This window comes from Emydura macquarii, unplaced genomic scaffold, assembly GCF_026122565.2.
Source record: "Emydura macquarii macquarii isolate MOO-44397 ecotype Brisbane River unplaced genomic scaffold, CSIRO-AGI_Emac_v2 contig_2897, whole genome shotgun sequence".
NCBI lineage: Eukaryota > Metazoa > Chordata > Testudines > Chelidae > Emydura > Emydura macquarii.
Genome location: NW_027133034.1, coordinates 39,423,229 through 39,443,675, shown reverse-complemented (window position 1 = coordinate 39,443,675; position 20,447 = coordinate 39,423,229). Strand labels below are relative to the sequence as shown.

The 20,447-nt window shown below is 39.7% G+C and overlaps 1 protein-coding gene across 1 annotated transcript in view; it reads left to right on the top strand.

Moving 5' to 3' along the window:
* Positions 1 to 20,447, top strand: part of ADGRV1 (adhesion G protein-coupled receptor V1) — a 336,348-nt gene that overhangs the window by 231,611 nt on the left and 84,290 nt on the right. The window contains exon 86 of the mRNA XM_067568750.1: positions 5,562 to 5,740. Coding sequence (XP_067424851.1) covers positions 5,562 to 5,740 — 179 coding nt within the window. The remainder of the gene's footprint in view (positions 1 to 5,561; positions 5,741 to 20,447) is intronic.

Below are 20,447 nucleotides of genomic sequence, written 5' to 3'. Positions count from 1 at the left end.
GTGAGGGATATATATATATATATTGTGGCTGATGGCCGGCTTCCCTCCCGTGGGTCTCGCACCTTCCTGCTTGTAGTGGGCCAGGAAGTTGCCCGTCACCCCGTCTTCCCAGGGGAGGGGGTAGGGACCCGGGACCACCCACTCCTCCGGGTCCCAGCCCAGGGGCCCTATGAGAAGCAGCTATGTGCTGCTGGTACTGCTTTCCAGACGGCACACTCTTCCCCTGGGCTAATTTTCCCCCTCCTTCAGTCCTTCTGGCTTCTTGAGCCGGTACCTTCCTCCTCACTGCTCCACCACCGCTCTGCTCTCCAGTCTGTTCCTCTGCACAGCTCCGTACTCCTATCAGCACAGCACAGCACAGCACAGCACAGCACAGCACAGCACAGCACAGCACTCCTACTTCCTCCAGCTCGTGCCCTATGTGTTTGGGGGCGGAGCCCTTTTATGGAGCACCTGGCTGATCCTTAATCAGCCTCAGCTGCTCCTAATTGCCCCCAGTGGCTCTGAGTTAGTCAGCAGGGAACAAGGCCCGGAGCATTCTGGGGCTCACATATCTCCCATCCAGCACTCTTCTACTGCCTTCACCATATCACAATATATATATATATATATATTAACATTCTTTGTCTCAATTTAATGAGTAAAATATAACAATCTTACTGTACGGGAAGATTTTTTTTTTTAATTCTATCCATCTGTTGTCTCACAACAAGTCATACATTCTAAAAATATTGAAACATTTTGGTGTGAACCAATTGCCATTAATAATGTTTAGTGTTTAGGCGAATGTAAAGGAAGAGCTAAGTTTTGAAACATATATATATTCAAATGCTCAGGTCTTAAAAAAGAATGTTTCCTTAAACTTTGCTATTACTTAAAATATGGACATGAATTGTTAAATTTAATAGACAGTTGCCCAGGCAGATCACGCTAATAATCCACACTACTTTAATGAAGCTACCCCAATTTACAGTAACTGAGGATCTGGCCCATAATTTATATTTGTGCATCTACACTTTGTGAAACATTAGAAAATACAGGTTGAAGGAGTCAGACTTTCATACTTAAATGGTTACTCCCCCAAACTGTTGAAATTACAAACCAAAGCCTCATACTTCAGTGCTGGCCTGGAAACAGGATCATAGGTTGAGCAGCTAGAGATTCTGATTCAATATACCTTCAGCAGTTTCTGCTCTCAGAGTTTCTCTGGAGCTCCAGGGAGAACATAACTATGTCACAGGGTGGTGGAAACATCACCCGTCCTCTGCTAGAGTTGAGGCCCAGTTGAGTGCAAAGAGATGAGGTAGAGTGGCAGGTACAAATTACACCTCCTCCACAGACCTGAGGAAGTGCTCTGTGTAGCTCGAAAACTTGTCTCTCTCACCAGCAGAAGTTAGTCCAATTAAAGATGATATCTCCCCCACCTTGTCTTCTCTAACATCCATATGTCAAGGGTGAATTTGTCCAAGCATATTGAATATAGCCGCCTAATATACAGAAGTTTTAATCCTTCCTAGTGCACCCTGCCTCCAACCACTGACCCCCACCAGCATGGCCAGAAAACTACATTTTAAAAACCAACCTATGTTGTGTGGCTTGTTCTTTGGGATGATGCAGCATATGTCCATGGGCGTATAGTAGAGATGCTGTTTTGTGCTGTACTCTTTGTTCCAGGGCACTCAGTAGATTATGGCAAATTCTTGGTAGCAGTTCCCGTATATGACAGGCACATACAAATAAAAGTATACTTGTTTAAACTTTACCATGAGAAATATTATTAAGCATAACGTATTAGAAGCTGCCTCTTGTACACTTTTAAAAAAACCAGTTTAAGATGGTGCAACTCTCACCTGCATCAACTAAAAAACCGTCAATTCCTAATTAGATAAAAATTGTGGGGAAATATGTACTATACAAGGCCCTGATTCTGATCACATTTAAACCAATACAATTCTGGAATAACTCCACAGAATGCAATGGCAGTGGAATAAAACCAGTGGGTGTGCAATGAGTGTCAGATTACAAGAATTTGTATTTTTCCATTTTTTCTTTTGGCCATATTTGTTCCTGATTGTTTTTCCATAAATCCAATTGTAGTCTCATTATGGTCCTGATTCAGCAAGGTCCTTAAACACTTGCCTAACTTCATGCATGTGAGTATGCCTCAAGTAATTCATATGAATGCATGCATCCCTTACAAAATAGCATTTAAACCATTCCAGGAGAGGGTGGCAGAGGGAAATAAAAGTTATGTGCACCAAAAATGGCAAGCCCTTTATCTAATGCCTCCTCCTTGGTCAGTTATACCTACTGACCACAGCCCCACATGCAACCCATTAAAAATAAATCCATCCATAAAATGTGTCTTACATTTTGAAAGGTAGCTTCAATTGATGTTTTAATGCAAAAGAAAAACCTCAGTAAGTTTAGCGTTGTTTCATTAAGATTTTCTGTTAATACTTAATTGTTTTGTATTGCATCTCAGAACATTCACAGCTTGTGCATTAGTTTCTCCACCTGGGCAGCTGAGAAATGGACTGTACATTTTATTCCTCTGTAGGACTGGTTACTGTTACGGCATAGCAACAGGAAAGGATTTGCTAAAATTAGCTCCTCTATTTGTACTTCATTGATTTAATTTTGGAACATCAAAAGGAGTTGAAGACAAGAGGCTTATAATTATCAAGATAAAAATGTCACTACACAGGAAATGGTGAATTGACCAATCTCTCTCTTAAAGGTTTGCAAAGACCACTGGACTAGTGTCATCCATGTGACAAATGAGATAGAATGGGTAAATGACTAAACAAATATAGCAAAGGAGGGAAAGGACAAATGGTATGACTTCTTAGAAAACGGTCTGAATTGCATGACTGAGAACAATTAAGCTAATAGTTAGAATGAACAGGATCAGTGATCCCTAACTAATATAACAGCATAAATCAGTTCAATGGTTCCACTGTCAGAGAAGTAGTAGTGGAGCATGGCTTAGGTAAGACCAGATGACGACACAGTTTGAAGATTGATACAGAACGGTTCTCTGTTTTAACTTCACGGAAGAAAGAAGTCCCTCTTTCCTTTAAGAACAAGGAAACTTCCTTTGCATAAGATGAAAAAGAGAAGGATCTAGTGTAACTACTGAATGCAGTATGTAAAATGAATACCTCTATGCTTATCCCGCACCAGGATCGCTCGTAGTTGCAGCGGCCAATGGGTGTGAGAGGCAATATCAGCAAGGCCCCACGGTAAAAGCAAACGATGTAAAAAAATTGGACCTCTTTGGGAGGAAGGTGTATTTTCCTGGAGGGCTCCAACTCTGTATTGTGAACCAGCAGGCAGTGCTGAGTAGATACAATTTTAACTCTTAGGGGCCTATGTCAAAGTTCTCAGAGTCTATACCATCAGACTCCAGCACAGAGTTCCTAGCCCTGATAGAGGAAGGCCAGGTGGTTCCAAGGGAGTAGAACCTCTGGCCCTTAGCTCCCAAGGAACCAAGAGTGCCTGAAACCTCTTGGATTAGAAATTGCTCGTGAGAAGGGTCCCTGAAGAAGGACAGGCAGTGGGAGGGGAGGAACTGAATTGAAGAGACTATCCCAGTTCTACCGTGCATAGTACCCAATGATCCGTGATCTGGGTCCACACATGGTAGAAGTGGGATAATCAGTCCAAAAAGAATAGGGGTAAAGGATCCGAGTCCTGAATTGGTACACCATGCTCAGTGGAACCCTCAAAAGTTCTGCTTGGGACCAGAGGATTGCCTCGTAGGTCCAGGGCCTTGGCTGGTAGAAGGTTGAAAGGGTTTCTTCCTGTAAATCCTGGCCCTTTTATGATTATACACCTGCCTGGGTTGGGATTCGTAGAACCGAGGCAGGGGCTGAGATTTGAAATGTCTCCTTTGCGGCACTGGATTGTGGAGGTCTAAGGACTTTAAAGTAGCCTGAGACTCCTTAAGGCTGTGCAGTTTCAAGTCTGTCTGCTCAGAGAACAGCACTGGGCTTTGAAGGCAAGGTCCTGGATTATCTGCTGGACCTCGTATGGGAGACCTGAGGCTTGTACCCATGAGCTCTGACACATCACTATCGCCAATGACATGGTGCAGGTTGCAGCCTGAAGCGAGGTTTAGGTTAATCCACTACCTCTTATTGTTTACTACGAGTGCCTTTGTGCAGAGTCCACATGGGGAGTGAGAAATAGCTATTCTGCTTTAAATTCACACCCTAGCTATTTCACACTAACTTCTCTGTGAAAATAAAACAAAGTGATTGGTGTTGGAAAATATCTTCTACACTACTGTACTTTTGCATGCTGCAAAATTCTAGCAGTTCATTTCAAGTGTTTCCTGTCTCATTCGAGTTGTATTCTCAGGAGACCTGTGGTATTATCATTTTAGGTCAGAGATATTTTGTATGTCCCTAGATTATTTTGTTTGATAATGAAAAAACACTGGTTAGTTTAGAGATGGATGTAAACATGTGCTGCAGTTTATTTATGTGCATTCTGTTTCTCAACTTTTTATACTAATTGTATGCCTTCTTTTTTATTTTTGAGTTTTCTTCCCATAAATTCTCCTCAGTAGTCCAGATAACCCCAGAATCTTTCTGTATTTCTGCTTACATGTATGTGGATTTCACCAGTCCCATTAATCCAACTGGAAGAGAGTGGTCAAACATTTGCTTTCTCAAACTGTAAAAATACATCTCCACTCTGTTTGGTGAAGCTGAGGAAAGGGAATCTGTTCACAAATACTAAGCGTGCTTTCTATTCTTCTCTACCCCAACAGAGACCCACATCGCCCCCACATGTGGGAAGCCCATTAGAGTAAGCCAGGGTGGGTAAGGGGAGAAGCCAGAGTAAGGGGAGAAGAAAACTCAGAGATTCTTCTCATGAAGTTTCCACACAATTCACCTGAAAAGTGAAGTGCCAGGTTAACTATTTACTACCAAAGAAAAATTATTCAGTCTTCAGATCATCTGAGACCTTTGCAGAAATTGAGAGTCTTCCAGAGCCATCTACATATAGACCATGTATCTCTGTCTTGCTTCATGGCACTCTTTCTCTCATCCATGCAATGTACATTACATTAAAATGCAATTTGAATGACACTGCCTTATCCAGGTCATAAACAGAACCGTTGAAGCGGCTTGCTGCATACCCTGTAAAAAAGATACAGACAGACAGCTCAATATTAGTCTATAGGACATTCAGGAAAGATCAGATTTTTCGAAATTATATGTCAGTCTTCCATGTGAGACTGTAGAAGCTGAGGAAAACCAGTTTTTTTCAGTGCAGAAACTGAATGTATGTTGAGCTAACCTAGGTATGTCTCCTTCTGTCAGGCTAATTTTAAACTTAACCGCACCACAAAGGTAACCCTACCTCTTGTGCAACCTACCTCTTCTGGTTATTTGAGAGGGGGAAAGGGGAACAAATGGTGATGTTGGGGAAAACGTTATATATATGGATACAAAAGTGTATAATCTGATTTTCTGAATGTTTTGTTTGATGGACTGTTTAATTATTCCCTAAACCCTGTTGATTTATTGTTCTGTGTTACTCTTTAGGCTGTTAATTTCTGGTATGTCCTGGTGATGAATGATGAACACACACAGCAACGCTATCTGCTTTTCTTCCTTTTGAGTTGGGGACTTCCAGCTTTTGTTGTGATTCTGCTGTTAATTATCCTGCGAGGGGTCTATCATCAGAGCATGGCACAGATATACGGCCTGGTCTACGGTGATCTGTAAGTTCTTCCTCAAGAAAATATCAGCTGGTGATTGGACTTTGTGCATTTACTATATTTACTTTAAATATAGACAGTCTCATAATCTGATGGGTAAATTAGTTACTCATTTCCATGGCTATGGAGTTCCCTCATCAGCAGAGCCTGAGCTGTGAATGGTAGTGGAGGTGGTGATGGATGTCTATTAGGTGGGAGAAGACAGGGGCTGCACATTTCTTCTTCTTCACTTTTAAAATATTTTTCTTTCTCCAATTACTAAAAGTATTCCTTTTCAGAGGGTGAGCATTATTATGACCAGGGAGTGAAATATATTTTCTAAAGCGTCTGTATTCGTGGGTCTGTAATATGCTGATAACTCTAGAGTATTCTCAGTTTGAGCACTGCTGTGGACACTAGGCCAATATAGCCTGTCTCAGGGCTATATTTAACCTCAGTAAAATGATCTTAATTAAAACAACACTTATTCATAAGACTCAAAATGTCTGTCTCCCAATGGATGATAGAAGGTTGAAACATTATTTTTTCAAGGCCAAGCTATATTTTTTAGTAAGCTATTTCAGGATATGAGATTATTGTGAAATAACATGCCCATCCCAAGTGCTTACTCACCACGTGCCATAATTGCATGCTTATTGCATAGGATGGCATAAATACACTGCTGCTGCTTAGAATAATACCAGATGTGCTAGTTTCTCTGTTCTGCGGTAACCCACCACAACTCTTGATACAGTGTCTGAAGCACAAATGCCATTTCTTGAGGAATGAGTGATAATCCCCTTCAGGGTTACTGAGAAGCAGACTCTTCATGTACAGTTCTGAGGTTAGATCAAAGGAGGAACCAAAACACAAGAGCATATCCATCTTCTGCACAAGAGAAAGATATTAGCTGTATGCTGCGTTCCATTCAGTTGCATAGCAAAATGCATACGCTGGTTGGAAGATGTAGCCATTCTTAATAACTGAGCATCTCTCAAAATGACTTTATTTTGAAAACAAGTAGATTACAATGAGAAATGTAACTGGATGTTAGCATTTGACTCCACTCTTTTGTTGTGTGTATTGGCACTTAGACAAAATTACAAGTGGCTTAGGAATATAATAGGTATGGCTCTGCATTGCACTGAATTGTGCCTTTATGGCCAAATGCTCCTCCCTTCACAGTGGACATGGGAGGCCCAGTATGCATCAGAATTGGGTAGTTCTACAGCTCATTGCAGTCAGACTGTGGAGTTGTGGCAACTCATGCTGTGAAACTGTTTCATGGTGTCTATCTTTAGGTAAACTGTCACAATTCCCTCAAAATCAAGAAGAAATCCAAGGCTGAATAAGTAGATGAAGCTGAGTTATTCACACGCTTGTTCCAAATTTAACCTAAAGATCTTTTCCAGCATGTTACTAGAGCTAGGCAAATGCAGGGGTTAATGTTCTGCAAGTATTCATTAGAGTTTAAAAATGAATTTGCTTTGAGCAAATGAAATGAAATTGCTTGTGAGTCCAACCCACTTTTTGTTGTTGTTTTTTTCCCTATGAACATGCAACAGAGTTCGTTTTACCTATGTAGATGCTTTCAGAAAATGAATTTGAAACTTATGGGTACTGTAATGGGATGGGATACTGCTTAATGTAGCAAGCTAATATCTCTCAAAACCCATTGCCAGAACACATAACAGAGAAGTAATTAAATGAGCCAGACAAGGCTTCCCTTCACATTGCACCTTTCACAAATAGGGGCTGCACATGTAGGTAGATGCAATTACAATGCGCAAACCTTGATTAAGAAAAGTTAGGGTTTTATCCTTCTATGGCCTTACCTAGTTCATAATGACAGAATTATTACCCTGAGATTTCTTAAGAAGCTCTTTTTATTTTTCTGTGGTAGAATTTCTGTATAGTTTTGTGAATACCCTAGAAGCTCACCAAGCCTCACTAAGGGTCTGAAGGATTTCTCTACTAACAGGCTAAGCCTAAAGTGACTGTGAGGGATATTCTGGTTTAGCCAGTGTTAGTGTTGTGGAGGGGGGTATCTGAGAAGATTTTTCATAAATGCTGCACTTGTTAAATATTGCACTCATAAATTATTTTAAAGGTTGTTATTATTACTTTATATAAAGAAGCCTCTCAAGGCCAGGAAGGAAGGGGAATGGCATGAGATATGTAATTTAATTTGTTTACCTTGAACCAGAATGTAGAAGAGGAGAAATGATGACATTTCCAAAGCCAGGGTCATTACATAATAACTCCAGCCTCAGTGACAGAAATACAATATGGCTCCAGTGCTCTGCTCAAATAAGCTAATTTCCCATGAGATCTGGAAGATTGGTTAAAATAATAAAAATAACAGAGCCTGTATCTTAGCTCTTTTCTAAGTGATCACCCCTTCAGGACACTCTACTCTAAAGGGAACTGGGTTACTGAAATGACTAAAGAGCTCCATTATTCTTAACAAGAGTGTCATTCGCTTGATTAATGTTGATTAATGACCTGCTGAGTGATTACATGGAGGGAACCTAGGTTTAATGCCCAAACATTAATATATGGATGTAATAATTTATGAGATAATAGGAGAGTGGCCCCTTTCTTGTATTACAATCTACATACACACAAATATATGTATATTAAAGGACACTCTATGACACACATAGTAAAAAAAATTGTTCTTTGATATTGTAACCTATAGCATGCAGAAGATGGCAAAAGGATCTTTTCTATGTATATGGTCTAATGGATCAAATGTACAATGTACACTTCAATTTGGACACTTCCCATGGATAAGAAAAGAGAAGCATATGGTTACATGCTTAGTGGTGTGCCAGTGTTCACTATATTTTAAGTAAATATGTATAAGTAAATATGATTTACTCTATTTTTAAATGGGGGAAATGTGGTACAGCAGAAGCCTGGTACTTGTCAGGAGATTGAGGGAGGGTTTAACAGCTGGCAAGGGCAATGTGAGGGTGTCTTATGGGTGAACTTGCAGAGAGATTGGTCAAATGGGAAGAAGGTTGGAATGCTAGTTGAAGGCAGAGGGAAGGTTTGTTTACTGGCATACATCAAATTGAAGGCTTACATTTGTGAGGCAGTATTGGAGTTTAGCAGGAAGGGTTCAGATCGTAGACGAGCATATCATCTTGACTTAGAAGCTGGAAGGCTTGTGAAGAGAAGTGGGAGGAGTTCATCATTTAGAAGTAAATCAGAGTAGGTACCTGGGCCAGCAATATGGCTTGCTCCCCTCCCTCTCCAAAAAATAAATATCTAACAAGCATTACTTCTCAGGCCTCTCATTTGTATTTGAAACATTTGATACATATTGTATTTGATACATAATAAATCAGGTCCAAATGATTACAACTGCATCTGCATACAAAAGGGTCCTATACTTGGGCATGGCACAGGATATGGAGTTTCCCACTTAGTGTATAGCATGCAGGGCCAGTTGTGCATGCCACTATGGCATGCAGGGCCATCTGTGAAGGAGAGAACCCTCAACAAAGTTCTAGCAATTGCCTATGCAGTGGGTCGTGTGCACCTTCTGTGTCCTGATATAGCAAGAAATCAAAGCTGGATTTCAGACAAAATAAGTGGTGCATCTGATTACTGAAGACTTTTTTCTTCAAGCCTCTGAAGTCCTGTCAGTTGTGAACCCGAACTAGTGATGAAATAAAAGCCAGAGCCTGAACCCCACTAATGCTCTGGGAAATTATCTTTAATTATTGCTTTGCTTAGCACTGATGTGCTAATGGCACTACAATACACAAAAATAAATTAATCCATGGTGCAAAAAACGCACATACCTTAAATTGGATGTGGTTGAACACCCACACTAACAGAGAGGGTGGTGTGTAGGCAGTTCTTTGCATTGATCATAAATGTATCCACAAGGCAACAAGAAGGTGTAACTACAACACAAACTAGTACCGGGTATGACTGTGTGGTATATACGAGATCTTTTACAAAGTGTAAAAGAAGGTATGAGTGTTGAGAAATATTTCCTTAGAAGTAGTTCCACGGCTATTGAAATTTGGAATAATAAGCCCTAATAAAGTTTAAAAATGTCATTAATAGAACAGTCACACCCCATGAAACAACTAGTAGCCTCAGGCCTCACAAAACTAAATAATACAATAATAATAATAATAAATAATTCTGAGGGCCTTGTATAACTTCTTTACCCTCAAGCTTTATTTTGCCCTGACTCCTTGGTGCTGCCCTGCAGCATCTTCCCAATTGATAGTCTGCCTGAGGTGGAGTTTTGTTCCAATGACTGCAGCATCCATGACTTGTAAATAGTTCATTGACTCAGCTTAAAATGAGGCTGCAATCCACCCCAATTGTTACTAGAAGTTGCAAAGCACATTAGAACTCTGTCCCAGGCATTAGGTTGAAGGTTCTAGTAAGTGGCACCATCGCTCTTCAGAGATCATTGTTTATGTGTCAATGAGTTCTTTGATGGCTGCTGAGTCCGATGTGCAAGTGAAGTCCCTTCCATAGGTAGGCCACCTCCATGCACTAGCAGTGCTCTGAATCTGAGTAGCAGATTCTTTCTTTCTCTGATGCTGGTCCTCACAAAGCTTGATCCAGTCCACCTCGCAACACCTCGCTGACTATGCCAACCAGAGCAGCATTCTGCATTCCTTTCACAATTATCCACAGAGATTCCAAAGGATACTAAGTCATCTTTGCAAGCATCCTGAAATCTGCGCAGTGGTTTGCCTCTCTTTCTAGACCCTTCACGCACTTCAGAGTACAGCACACTCTTCGGGATCTTGTAATCCAGCATTTGCTTGACATGTCCAAGCCACATGAGTCTTTTTTTTTATTAATCAACATTCTCATGAATGACATACCAGCTCAGTTTAACAATGCCACATTTGTCACTCTGCAATGTTTTTCGCCCTGCAATGTATATATGCAATGTTTTTCACCCTGCATTTGTCACTCTGCAATGTTTTTCCTGCAATGTTAAGAAATGATATATCCCTTGTGGATATTACAGTCATTTCTGTTTCCTTTGTTTTTATAGAGTTGGATGAAATGATCCTTAAAATCTTGCAGAACAGAGTAACAATATCTCATGCAATCTTTGCAGCAAGTCTTTGCACATTTGTAGTTTTCTGCAGTCAGATTCTGAAGCTTCCTTGTTGGGAATCTTTTTGATACTTTGTTCAAGTTCCTCTAGTGTAGGTTTGGCATTCAGCAAAATCAGAGCTTCCAGGCAATTTGTCTACATTGTCAACATTGTCTACATTGATCTACTAGAGACTCCCTTGAGTATATCATTCCGTAGTGCTCAATCCACCTCTCCAGTTGCTTCTTTTATCAGTTCTGATATTGCCATCCAGATCTTTCAGTGGAACTGTCTTGTTTATCAGCCCAATGGTCTTTCTAATGCCCTCATACAACTTGAGCCAAAGTGCTCACAGGTGCTTAGGCTAATCCATTGTTCCTGTGTGCATGCCTCTGCTGGGCATGGAAACACGGCTTTGTGTTTGTCTGCATTTATTCAAGCATGTGAGACACACATTTGGGCATATGACACAGCAGAGTTTCATATCTGCACATATGTATGACATTGCAGGAAACATGCTACCATAACGGTAATGTTCAGTGTGTCATGAGCATTCCAAAAACACCTTATGTGGCATACTTTGCATCAGACAATACACAGTTACACTGTAAGGGTGAACATGAATGATACATAAATCCACCATAAGGGTGTACATGGGGTACAGTGTGTCACACCCTGTGGCCTGATATTTCCTCCTTTTTTCTTCACACCCTTTCTGGTTGCAGACAGTTTGCATCTGGAAACGTCCTTTTCTGGTCTATGCTTATATTGAAATGTTCCATGTGAAGAGCATGTAGACAGCAGTGCTGTAATCAAGAGACAAATGTGCCTGTCATAAAAGACAGCAGAAGGGGACAATTTTCTTGAACAGGGGACAATTTAAGGAATACAAAATTAAGAGATGTCACAAACATAACCTTAAATAATAACTCGGAATTTCATAGCGATTTCTAATGAGTGACATGGATGGGGAAAGAGCACTAGATGCCAACAACAGTGGTAACCTTAATTAAAATTCATCACTTAATTCATTTTATAATGTTCCCTTTCTACCGTGTTTCAGGACACAAATAGAAAATGTATATACAAGGTTTGCTTCTTATCCAAAAAGCAGCAAAAGGAAAAAGGATTCCCTTCCTCCAGGCAACACTTGCAGCAAATCTTTGAGAAAAGAGATGAGCCATGTTCTGTATGCTAAATGCTAATAGATTGGGACTCTGTTTAAAATGAATGCCAGAGATGAAATGACTCTACACCCCTGCTCTGGTATTTATCCTGGGTTAAAAGGCTGGAATGGTATAAAGGGGGTCTAAAACCAAGCATCCAGCTAGGCAGGAGTCACCTGGAGCAGATATGGTGATATATAGCCATAAAGCTGCTTTCTGAGGACCCTGTGCTAAGACTAGGTATAGGGGAAAGCTGGGGTCAGCGCTATGGAGGAAGGGCTTGTCAGGAGTGGGCCCACAATATGCAATATTCCAGGCAGCACTGCATTTCATAGGCAGCTACTGTAACTTAGACAGGCCCTCAGTGCTGTCTAAATTAGGCTGAGGGCTGTAGAGCAGCTGTGGATTGGACAGGGCCCAAGCATAAATTTTTCAGGTCCAATACAGACTTGTAACATGGGCCCCCTCCTACACACATACCACAATCCCTCATCCCATACATACAATCGCATGAGCCATGAAAAAGGTTTGCATTCTGAAATTACAGTTACATACTCTACATTTCTGAAAAATGCCCCCTCCCCCCGGTGCTATTTTTGTTTAACATAACACCCAGCCTGAGTGTTTTGCCTCCTTATTTTTCTGGCTGCCTGATTTGTATTTATAGCCACCACCAGACGTGGCAGTATGGGGTGTGTGTGTGACTGTGAGTGAATTAGACATTTACTCACATATATTTTGGGCCTGCATATCCTACCAGAACCAGCAGCAGCACTGGTCCCCACTATTTTATGGTGCTTCGCTTTGCCCCTCCCACCAGCTGTCCCTCCCTCCTCTCTATGCACAAGGAACTCTGGGACTGGTAGTTCTTGGTCTTGGTATGACAGACCATGTCACAGAGAGGAGCACAAATCTCTCTGTCTCTCCGTTTCAAACTACAAGTCCTAGTTTAACGGCAGAAGCACACACGTTCTGTTCTAGAGAAGAGCCTGGGCTGGGCCAGCAGGCCCAGCAACTCACTGTTGAGAATGTTGCTTGAGACTGCTCTAACACCACTTCTGATTGGCTCCAGAAAAACTCACACGATCTGGACAATAGATACATAGATACAGGGAAATAAGTTTCTATAAATATCCTCAGGCATGATCTACAATTTAGTTTCATTTTTTTCCTCATGGTAATGAGGGTTGCAGCCTGGGCCAGGCCCTCCAGGACCTCTGGTAAAGTGTACCCTTTTTCCCCCCATGTGGGGGCCCTGGGATTGGAAGAGTGCAGTGGTGGCTTAGAGGTGCAGCACAGAACCTCACCCCCAGCCATCACTAGATGCTTACATCTAAAGCCTAGCTTCAGCTGACCTCAGCTGCTAGTGTGGCAGCTGTGGAATGAAATAGCCATGACTCAAGCCATGAAAGACTTTATAGATCAGTCAATACCTGGAGTTGTACTCAAAAGTGGCTGGAAACTAACACATTAGCTGGAGAGCTAGTGTAACAAGTTCATGGTATGACCCACCTTTAGGAAACACTGTAAAACCTTCCTACTGATTAAATTTTTTAATCATAACCAAAATGGCATTCACAGCCCGAAGTGAATTCCTGTGTTCTCCGCAACCCAGTACTAAAATAAAATTAAAAAACCTATCCCAGGTATAGCTTTCTATAAACCATTAAGAGCCAGGGATTCCATGAAGACCACTAAGGACATTGTTATTGTCAATCTATTTTACATAAAAGGTATTTGAATACTGTCCTGATCAGCAGCAGTACAAAACTCTAAGGTAGGTGGATAGATATATTCATTATTCTGAATATGAGATCAATGCAGTAACAAAAGAGATTAATGAAAATACCAACAGCTGTCTTTCAAAAATACTGTTCAGTGTTTGTGTTTTTCCTTAGGTGATATTTTTCCTTAATTGCTTCTCACTGGAAAGTTTCCCCATACAGGGCTAAAGTACATAAGGGTGTGTGTTAATGCAGAACCTTTTACTTTCTTTCTTTGTATATTGGGATCTCTAATACCCACGTGGTGTTGATGCCTGCTTGGTATTTTGTTTCAAAGAAGAAAACCCTCAGTGTAAAATGCATCAGTGAAAGTTTTTATATGTGATATAATGAAAAGATTGAAATACAGAGGGCTGAGTTGTAATACCATAGCTGACAATTTGGGGTCTGCCTCATTAGGGAAAAGCAGAGCATTTTTAAGTTGTTGCGTATTTCCCCCTCTTTCCTCTTGCAGTTGATCTGTACATAAACAGCAGCTATGGTAGAGTTAAACAAGGAAACTTGCTTTTTCTCTTGTTACACAATAGAAGGTCTAATTTATTGACAAGGATATTGGTGTGAATATTTACTCAAAATGAATTTTCTAAGGAGCCCATTCTTTAACATTTCAAAACAGTATCCTTGCCCTTTCTTTCTTTCTTTCTTTTGTATTTTTGTTCTCTGTGCTTCAGATTTTCCTACCCTTTCTCATGTTGAGCAGACAAGGTGGATGAGGTAATATCTTTTACTGGACCAACTTCTGTTGGTGAGAGAGACAAGCTTTCAAGTTACGCAGAGATCTTCAGGTAGTAATACTGAGTAGTAATTTACTTCTGTGAATAGCCGCTTGATTAACATGGAGTTACTTGTGGAGTAATGTAAGAGTGGCAGTATGTAGCCCATGAATATAGGCCCAAACCACACCATTCAATTTTTAGAAGAAATCCCCATTGACATAAATAGGGATTTTTGCTTAAAAAGTGATGGCACAATCTGTCCCTGTATGTTGTTAAACTGAAGACTTTGTTTTGATCCACCTGTGGATAAGGGATAAGATGCATCCCTTTCTGGTTCTTAACTTTTCAGTCAGATTGCTGTTAACTTTTTTTGGTTTTGTTTTTTGTTTGCTTTTTTTGTGCATAAAAAGAAACAAAAATAAAACTGAATGGGTGAGTGGGTTATTGTCACTCCGTGTAGTGTGGGGGAAAAATGCAATCGTTAAACTCTTTACAATTAAGGGTCACACATTAGTCTTGGATCCAGGGTTTTGTCTGCTATTATTATACTGAGGAGTTAATTGCCGTGCTGGTTGGCTAATTATAGTGAAATAAAGTTTGGTGGCCTGACTCTGATGTCATTTATGCTCATTTTAAACTTGGCTAACTCCACCAAATGCCGGCATAACTTCCAATTTAAGTAATAGTATAATTTAGTTAAAAGCGATTTGTACAACATAAATGAGAACAGAATCAGGTCCTTTATATCCACAATTTTTTTTCATGATGATTAGAGGAAAGTTTTCTCAAACTAGATGACTCTTACAGTTCTGAACCAAATGAGGTAACTGCAAATGAACTGTATTCTGGGAAGTAGTGTTAGATTACAGAAGTCTCGAAATGTAGTTGAGTAAAGAGGGTTACATGTTCCACAGCTGTTTAGACAGGAGATTTGTGGGCAGCTCTTATGATTCATATGAAATCCGTTTACTTTGACCCATAAATTGTTGGCGTGCCCGAGCAATATGCATTCCAGAGAAAATCCCCTATCCATACTGTATGGATAGTGGCTGAACTTGCTGTTGAGGACAAGTAGTTAAAAAAAAACAAAAGAAAAGAAACAAGTAGGTAATAAGTAACATTTGGATATAGGGAAAGTCCAAACTCTTTATAAAATTAATGTTACAGTTTTATGGGAAGTTCTTTTTCAGAAAATAAAATGGTTTTGTGGCATTATAGGATGATTTAAATAGATAATATTTTTTATTTTGGTAACTAGGATAAATTGGATGCTGGGGCTGTTAACTTAGACACCAAGATGCACATCTCAGTTCATGTACTTGTTGCTATTGCTTTGTGTGTAGGGATCATTCCCTCATGTAAAATAGCCTGTGTGACAGCTAATGTTTTGTGAAAAATGATTATACATCATGTGATGAGTGAAGTTCACCACAAAGGAGCATAATTTTCCCAACCTGTGATGTCCTAAGATATATGGGACTATTCTGTGGATCTAAGAGCACTAATGGAGGTGCAGTGCCTCTGTACTACTACTACTTTATAGTAATGCTCACTCAGGGCTCCCTGTCTAGTCTACGTCTGGGCCAGGTGCCACTCCTCCACTCAGAAAATTGATGATCTGGTCCAATGTATTTTGAGAAGCTCAGCTGGAATAACCAGCAAAGTAAAATGATTATTTCTGCAGAATGTCAGTGCTGGCTAATAAAGCACAGTTTTGTAAAAATATTTTAATAAACTGCTGGTACGTTAGTACAGTGTACCTGAGTAACATCCGGGCTTTAACAAATTGCACTTTGGCATTTTAACTATAAAATATTTATGAAAGTGCAAGTAATATGAAAAAAGTGGCTATTCTTCATGTTTTCTTTCTACTGCAGAGGGCTGAAAGGGGGACTGATACCGTGCTGCAGTTCCTGTTGAACCTTATAAGTAAACTGCATTAGTTGACTCTCTCTTCTCCCCTATTTCTCCCTTCCCCCCCCTCCAACAAAGAAGCTATAGTTCAAGCCAACGGTAACATTAAGCATTTGTATTAATGTTTGCTCAGCAACAGCGTGAGGCTCAAGAAGCCAATAGGAAAGCTTTGTTCTGTTGTTTTACATATAGTTCAGTGTGTATCTGTAATTTCCTGTTCACCATCTGGGAAAGCCAGATGCAGCTCTTTTGATAAGAGTCACTAAGGTTCAAACTGTCTGCTCTGGTCTTTCACATGTAGATTCAGACTATATGCAAAAGAACAAACTGGTGCTTCCTCTGTTGTAATGTGCTGTTGGTTTCTGTTCTGCACTATATCCTACATGTATTGAAAGCAACACACGGGCTGTTGAACTGCTCCCCTCCCCCAAACAAAGAACCCTACAGACTGTTTAACTTTAAAGCTACTGTCAGGAACTGAGTATTAAAAAGCTGCTGTGGGTTTCATGAGGAATTCTTCAGAGGTGAGATCTAGGAGACAAAGTTTAAAAATCAAACAAAATCAAAAAAACCCTAAAGTCAGGAATCAGCAAGGACATTTGCACTTCATACACGTCTATAGTAGAGCTTCAGCAGACAAACTTTTGCATTTGTTTTAAGTCAAAAGAAATTTAAAGAAAAAGTGTATAGCTCCTGTTTTTATTTAGTTATTATGTTTTATTCCTAACTTATTTTACCTGAAATTTCCTTCATTTTACAAATTGCTTTTCTTAAAAGTAATTAAATAGTTTCAGAACCTAGATACTATATTAACAGGCATCTATATACTTTTACATAGATAGTTTCAGCATTTAGAAAGAGAAGTATAATCTGATGGTGATAGAATTCATCTGTCACAATCTGACATATAATTACTTAACTTCCTTATGATTTACAAGCATCACCTCATTGTATAACAGATTATTCTTTGAGTCAAAAATCCAGTAGGGTGTAAAAGAATATATATATATATATATGTTTGTAATAGGTAAGCCAAAGGTGGTTTCATTTTTTTAAAACCAAGATATTTAGGGTGAAATTTTGGTTGTACTGAAATCAGTGGGAGATTCTCATTGATTTCAATAGAGTCAGGGACTCACATTGTTTGTTTAGAACCTGATCCAAAGCCTTTCACTTCAAGGGGCTTTAGAACACACTCTTACTCCATAACATTGACTAGACACACTCACAATTAAAACACACATCTTCAACATGCATGTGGAAATTCCCAAATGATCCAGATGCAAATTTCCAAATTTGTGCAACGAACACAGTTTCAAGAACCTTTTAACAACAATACATAAAATTTAGCCATTTTACAATACTCCTTCAGATCCACTTTTACTGGGGAGAACTTGAGCTCAGTCTATAATTTACCATGGTTCCTGTTACTTGTCCAACCTATGCTTATCATACAGTTCATCTGCAGACTGTTTTTAAAAAGACAGTGGCTGGGATTTTCAAAGGAGCTGAAGAAGGGAGTTGGATGCCCAAATCCCACTGACTTGTCAGTTGGGTTACTAATTCCATTCATCCCTTTGAAAAACCAGCCACTATCACTTGGCCCTGATTCCAATCTTGTGTTAGTTTTACACTGGTGTAATGCCATTGACGTTAGCAGAGCTAGACCTACTTGCACCAGGTAAGACCTACTTGTCCTAGCTGCTGTGAGCTATTCCAGTGGTATAAAGCAGCCAGAAACTTGGTGAATCCAGTTCCCTGAGCATTCCCCTGGTGTAGAGAAATGCTCAGGTGTTGGAGACACCCCATAGCAGCTCCTGTGCCGCCCGTCTCCAGCTCCTAGTGCAGGCATTCCTTCACCCCATTGCCAGAATAGCTCCTTTAGGATGTGGGCTGTCAGGTGTAATAGTATCCTTGAGGCTGTTCTTATTTGTACTGGGGACTGACTAGTCCCCAGATGGTCTCAGAACCAGGGGAGCATAAAGGTGATTTTGAACCACCTTTGCACTCTCCCAGCAATAGTAAGCTTGGCTGTAATGAAAGGTCTAGCCCAGAATGTCTATCACATCAAGACATTCAGTGATGATTTCTAAAGCTTTTAATTATGGAAGGGTACATTATCTACCTTTACTTGAGCCCTGGTATAATTGCATTTTCTTTGCAGTGCTAAGCTTCATATACCAATGTATCCATTACATACAACTTTTGTGCTGCTATGTTTTAAATCTCAATGTGGGTACCAAGGTCATTGTGAATGATGACTTGTTTGGAATGGGAAATGAAAAGTACATGTGAGCATTAACACTCAGGTTCAAGATAACATCTATGGCATTGTGATTTTATTTTTTTTTTTAAATCAAGGCATTCGTGGACCGTGATGGTGTAAAATCCAGATGTTTATATTATATCTTAATCTTATTAAGAAAAGTTTATTTCTCTTGAGACTAATAAATACAAATAGCTTTGTAATAATCAATTACGGTTTTTTAATAAGGGATATCCCCTGAAATATACTGAAGAAAAGAAAAATATTGTTGCTTCATTTAATAAAAGCTATGTTCACATATTAACCTTATGTCATATTTCAGTGGCTAATGTTTTCTGTTTTAGATAGACGTGCTTGATTACTGAACACAGTCTCTGAAGCAGCATAGGCACAGGCACTAATTATCACTGGTTTGGACAGATTCAAACTTGCCAAGGGTTCAGCTCTGTATTTAGATCTGTGTTTATATGTTTTCCTCATTAGAGCCACTGAAATATGATTGTTGTAAGGTTAATGTGTGGTTGATGAACTAAAACATTATTTTTTCTCCTCAGTATACGTTAGTGGACATCCCTTATAAAAGTCAGTTGATTATTATATATTTATTTGTTATATTAAAATGTATATTAGGGGTGGTGAAAAGGAATGGTTGACAGACATGTTTTACATCATTGCTTGATCGTCTCTAAGGGCTATCTCAGGACCTAATAATGCCTTCCGTGTGGTGGCAGCTCTTATTGATTTAAGCATTTTTAAAACTTCCAGATGATTTAGAGTGCCTCAACTATTAAGGGCCCAACCTGAGATAAATTGAAGGGACCTGATTTTTCAAAAAGTGTTATGCACTTCCATAAAGTGGCTTAATTTGGGCCTCCAAAAATGGAGGCACTCAATATCACTAGTCATCTTTGAAAAATTTGGCCTATAGTATTTAGCTGGATGCTCAAGTTTCCTCAGAAGCTATGACCAAGACTGCAAATTGATATCTTAAATTTCAGGGGTCCAATTACTGGCTCCACTGAAGTCTAGGGTTCTGACACTGTCTTCAATGAGGCCAGGATTTCTCTCCAGATCACTTTTTAATCTTCCTTCATACTAGACAATTATTTTGTGCTTCAACTTAAGGTGCAAAGCCCTGTGTTTGAAAGTGACTGCTAAAACTGAACACACAAAACTTGTGTACACAAAGATAAACAAGCCTTTTTTAGAGAGAGGGAGGTCTTACCATGTGAACACAAATCAGGTAGCCAGGAACTCCTAAAGTGTAATCCTGTACCTGACACTGACTCCTTCTGCAGCCTTGAGCATGTCCCTTTTGACTTGTTTTTCTTTTTTATCTGTAAATTTGGGGTGATGATACTTACACCATTAATATGTGTAAAGAGTTTTGAACTGGGATTGGGATTTGGAACTGGGATTTACTGTCATTTGTACCAAGAATGCACTTGAAGTTTACAGATGTTTTCTGAGCTCTTGAAATGAATAGAACACTTTGGGTGTATTCATGTGTGCACAGCCTTCTTTTTTAATATATGCTTTGACATTTAAAAATAAAATATTTATTTAATCCCTGCAATCAATAACAGTTTAATTGCAATCTCATCTTCACATGGTCTGCATAACTTTAGATAAAGACTTCCTAACCCATATCACTTCTGCAAGACACATTAGTGCTGAAACTAAAGCTTTTGGTAAAAGCTACTTAGGACTGGAAGCTAACATAAACATTTCCACTCCTGTCTGCAGCTGTAAGTGTGTTTTCCCCCTTCTGTGTCTGGGATCTTACTTTTCCAAGA